This window comes from Halichoeres trimaculatus, unplaced genomic scaffold (genome assembly GCF_033239565.1).
Source record: "Halichoeres trimaculatus isolate MK-OKI-2021-1 unplaced genomic scaffold, fHalTri1.1 fHalTri1_scaffold_15, whole genome shotgun sequence".
NCBI lineage: Eukaryota > Metazoa > Chordata > Actinopteri > Labriformes > Labridae > Halichoeres > Halichoeres trimaculatus.
In genome coordinates this window covers 2909355-2913511 of record NW_027437193.1, presented here as the reverse complement: position 1 = coordinate 2913511, position 4157 = coordinate 2909355, and the positions used below count along the sequence as shown (strand labels likewise).

The window sequence follows — 4157 nt, the reverse complement described above, 5'->3', positions numbered from 1 at the left end:
GAGACAGTCTGACTCTGTCCTGCAGATATTCTGGATCTACCCAAAACCTCTTCTGGTATCAGCACAAGTCCAGCTCATATCCACATTTCCTGATAGGAGAATATTCACAGGGAACAGAGAGGATGACTGCAAGACACGAGAAGGGCCCCAAAGAGTTTCACCTGGAGATCTCCTCTGCTTTGGTGACTGACTCTGCTGTGTACTACTGTGCTCTGCAGCCCACAGTGACAGGAAACACCAAAACTCTCTACAAAAACCTTTGGAGCAAACACAACACAATATTCCTCAACATCCACTAGAGGGAGCCATCATCCAGCAGCTGCTGCTCTTCCTCTGGCCTGTGTTCAACCATCCTGACAATCAAAAAGCTGCTGTGAAGACAACAATTCTCACTCTGAATGATCAACATCAGCCTGTTTCTCCTGGAGATTCAAACCTGCTAGAGATGGGGCGTTGGCCGTGGATTATTCTGAGCGCTCTTTGCTTTGGTCAGATACAATGGACATGCTTTATTATTTTACTCAGATTTCTACAAACTGGAGTTCACAGTTGAATTGTCTGGAACTGAAATGACTTCATTTTCTCTTCCTTTTCCAGGACAAACAGATGGAAACACAATCTCTCCTGTAGAAGATGAAGTCAGAGGAACAGAAGGAGGATCTGTGACACTCAAATGTGAATATGAGAGTACAGAAGACTATGTTGCTCTCCACTGGTACAAACATCCATCTGACCTTGAGGCTCCTCAGTTTATACTCTGGAAAGGAGCCAGATCATGGAGTGATAGCGAATATATTCCAGACAAACGATTTGAATCTGAAACAACAAGTAAATCAACTGATTTGAGGATAAAAAAGCTAACCCTGGCAGACACAGCTCTCTACTACTGTGCTTTAGACACACAGTGATACAAAGTGAACAAGAGGCTGTACAAAAAGCTGAACACAGATATCTGAGTGCTCTTCAAAGAGGAGGGAAGTGGTATTCAAAGCACAGCTTCATATCAGAAGGATTGATCAGAGTCACTGTGGTTACAGCTGCTCCTCAAACACTGACAGAGGGAGGAGGAACACACACACACACACACACACACACACACACACACACACACACACACACACACACACACACACACACACACACACACACACACCACACACAGATTCATGACAATCAGAGGGAAATATTCTTCTAACACAGCAACTCAGCAGACAAGAAGCCAAAGATGGATGAGAGATCATAGTTGTTGTCTGCTTATTTCTTTCATCTTTAGTGAATCTCATCAAGATGTTGTAGACAATTAATGTCTGGTTTGGTAAAGAAGAAAGTGAAAATGACAGTTGAAAAGATCACCAAGAGGAAGTAGATCACCGATGAGCTTTCAGCTGTGTTTGTAGTCTGAGCTCCACTAGAGGGCGCCATCATGAAGGAGGTAACAAACCAATGTTGGATATACATTCATCCAATAGCTCTATCTTAACTCACAGCCAGGTTTTCCAAGGTTATGTGAAGTAACATTTCAGCCAAAGATGCATCAGTCTGGATCAGCGCTTCTCCTCATACGCTGTCTTCTGTGTGGATCGTTACACAGGAGGCCACTTTTGTTTGGAGGGAATAACTTAGACATACAACTGTCTCAAGGTAACAAACTTTATTTAACGTTCATGGAGTTGATCAAATACAAAAAAGCAGTGTCAAATCACCTGTTTCATCAGTTTTCCCTACCTATACAGGATGTCTCTGTATCACTGTTGGAGAAAGCGTGAACTGTCAATCATCCTTCTTCTCATCAGCCAACTCTTGCTTGAGCTACATCTACTGTACTTGGTTAGGACAACAATTTTCCAGGACAACTACGCACTATTTATTTTGCTGTAATATAATGATTGTATTATGAATCCTAATTACTCTTAATTCTAAAGATAATGATGCCAGTGAGTTAATTATTTCATTACACCCCAAATCAAGACTAACTAAACACAACGAACTGGTTTTATAAGGTCAAATTCAAGCTAAACTATTTACAACATTTCATTTATACTGAGCATCCCATCCACTAAGTTTGATTGACAGCTGACAATCAGCTCTCAGCAACAAACAGGAATAAAATCAAAGTTGAAGAATTCAAACACAGAAGTTAACCCACTGTCCCTGAAAACACTTCAGACTATTTCACTTTGATAAACTCAGCTGAAGCTCCAGAATAACCAAACCTGAGTCCAGCATGTAGAGGCTGAGTGAATGTGGTCTGGACTCTGTGGAGGAGAGTCATGGTTTCAGAGACCCTGTAGAAGGACAGAATACCTGCTCCATGATCTAGGTACACTCCTACTCTGGAGGACTGAGGACCTGAGACACGAGGGATGAACCTGTTGAATTTAATGTTGTAACCTTTCTTGCTACGATCTAAAACCCAAGATTTGTCATTGTATCCAAAATCACTTTCACCTGGCCAACCAGCTCTGCTGATATTCTTGTAGGAAACTGCAACAAAAACTTCTCCTTTCCACTCCACCTCCCAGTAACAACGTCCAGTCAGACTCTCTCTACTCAGGACTTGATACGCATATTCAGTGAATCTGTCTGGGTGTTCAGGATAAGACTGAGGTTGATCCATTAAAGTTGCTTTTCTATCCCCCTCAGATAATAACAGCCGTGTGTGTGCTGTGTTGGGATCCAGAGTGATGTCACATGAATACTTTAAGAAATCAGCTCTGGTCTCTGGTGCTGGTTCTGGTCTTGGCTGTGACAGTAAAACGTCCACTTCAGTCAGTGTGTGTGAGATGTTTGTCCATCCCTCTGTCAGAACGTCCTGTAGTTTCTCTCTGACTTGTGACACAGCTTTGGTCACATCCTCAAAGTATGTGAGAGGACGGGTCTTGATGCTGGATGAGTGTGTAGATGGACTGAGTGCTGACAGTGAGGGGTAGTGGTGGAGAAAGTGTACGTGATCCTGTGTGTGTGACAGCTTGTGCAGCTCAGCGTCTTTCCTCTTCAGCTCAGTGATCTCCTGCTCCAGCTTCTCCTGAAGCTCTTTGACTCCACTCACTTCAGTTTGCTGCTGGGATCTGAGCTGCTGCTTCACATCAGAGCGTCTTTTCTCCATGAGACGGATCAGTTCAGTGAACATCTTCTCACTGTGCTCCACGGCTTTATCAGCAGAGCCATTGATAGCCTCCAGCTCCTGTTGAAGCAGCTCCACATCTTTCTCTCTGTCCTGGATTCTCTGCTGGATGTTTGCTCGACTCCCCTCCAGCTCTCTCTGCCTCTCAGTCCTTTCTGCTGCAGCTGAGACTGTGTCGTGGCCTTTGTGTTGGTCCACAGAGCAGAGATAACAGATAGACTGCTGATCAGTACGACAGAACATCTTCATCACCTCATCATGACGAGAGCAGAGGTTCTCCTGGAGCGTCTTGGAGGGCTCCACCAGCGCGTGTTTCTTAAAGGTTGAGGATTCATAATGAGGCTGAAGGTGTTTGTCACAGTAAGAAGCCAAACACTGCAGACAGGACTTACAGGCTTTCCGTTTCCTCCCAGTGCAGAAATCACAGGCCACATCTTCAGGTCCAGCATAGCAGGGATCAGCAGGAGCAGCTTGGAGTCCAGTCTTCTTCAGTTCCTCCACTAAAGCTGCTAACACAGTGTGTATTCCTAAGACCGGCCTCGGTGTGAAGCTCTTCCTACACTGAGGACAGCTGTAGACTCTCTTCTCATCCTCTTTGTCCCAGTGGGTTTTAATACAGCTCATGCAGTAGCTGTGTCCACAGGGAACAGTCACTGGATCCTTCAGCAGATCCAAACAGATGGAACAAGAGAAAGTTTCTCTGTCCAGCTGAACTTCTTTCTGCGCCATCTCTGCTCTCAGTAACAACTGTTTGAGTTTTACTTCCTCATAAATGAAACTGGTCTGAGCTCTGATCAAAAAGTCATGTGTTTGTGCGCTGACTGTTAGCTCTCATTGGTTACACCCATCTTCAAACTGTAGATCTGAGGGGGAGGGAACCAGGAAATACCTGGTCAGAGTGGAGCTGGCTGTGTTTGAGAGCAGGAAGAGGAGGGAGGAGTTATCAAGCTCTGATCCAGGAAGAGGAGCGCTCTGAGAGTTTGTTGTTTCAAATAGGGCTCACTTCTTTCTTTCAAACAAGTCTTAGAGGCTC

The 4157-nt window shown here is 44.6% G+C and overlaps 1 protein-coding gene across 2 annotated transcripts; it reads right to left on the bottom strand.

Annotated features, from left to right (window-relative positions):
- Positions 1–543: 543 nt before the first annotated feature.
- Positions 544–3951, bottom strand: LOC141803955 (tripartite motif-containing protein 16-like). 2 transcript variants are annotated; one of them, XM_074688117.1, is made up of 2 exons: positions 2198–3946; positions 544–558 (listed from the first exon to the last, which is right to left on the bottom strand). In XM_074688117.1, the coding sequence occupies exons 1-2, from the start codon at positions 3851–3853 to the stop codon at positions 544–546; spliced, it is 1671 nt and encodes a 556-aa protein (XP_074544218.1). In that variant the 5' UTR covers positions 3854–3946. The 2 variants fall into 2 exon arrangements, with proteins under 2 accessions (XP_074544218.1, XP_074544219.1); XM_074688118.1 differs by lacking the exon at positions 544–558 and having other exon boundaries at positions 2168–3951.
- Positions 3952–4157: the final 206 nt, after the last annotated feature.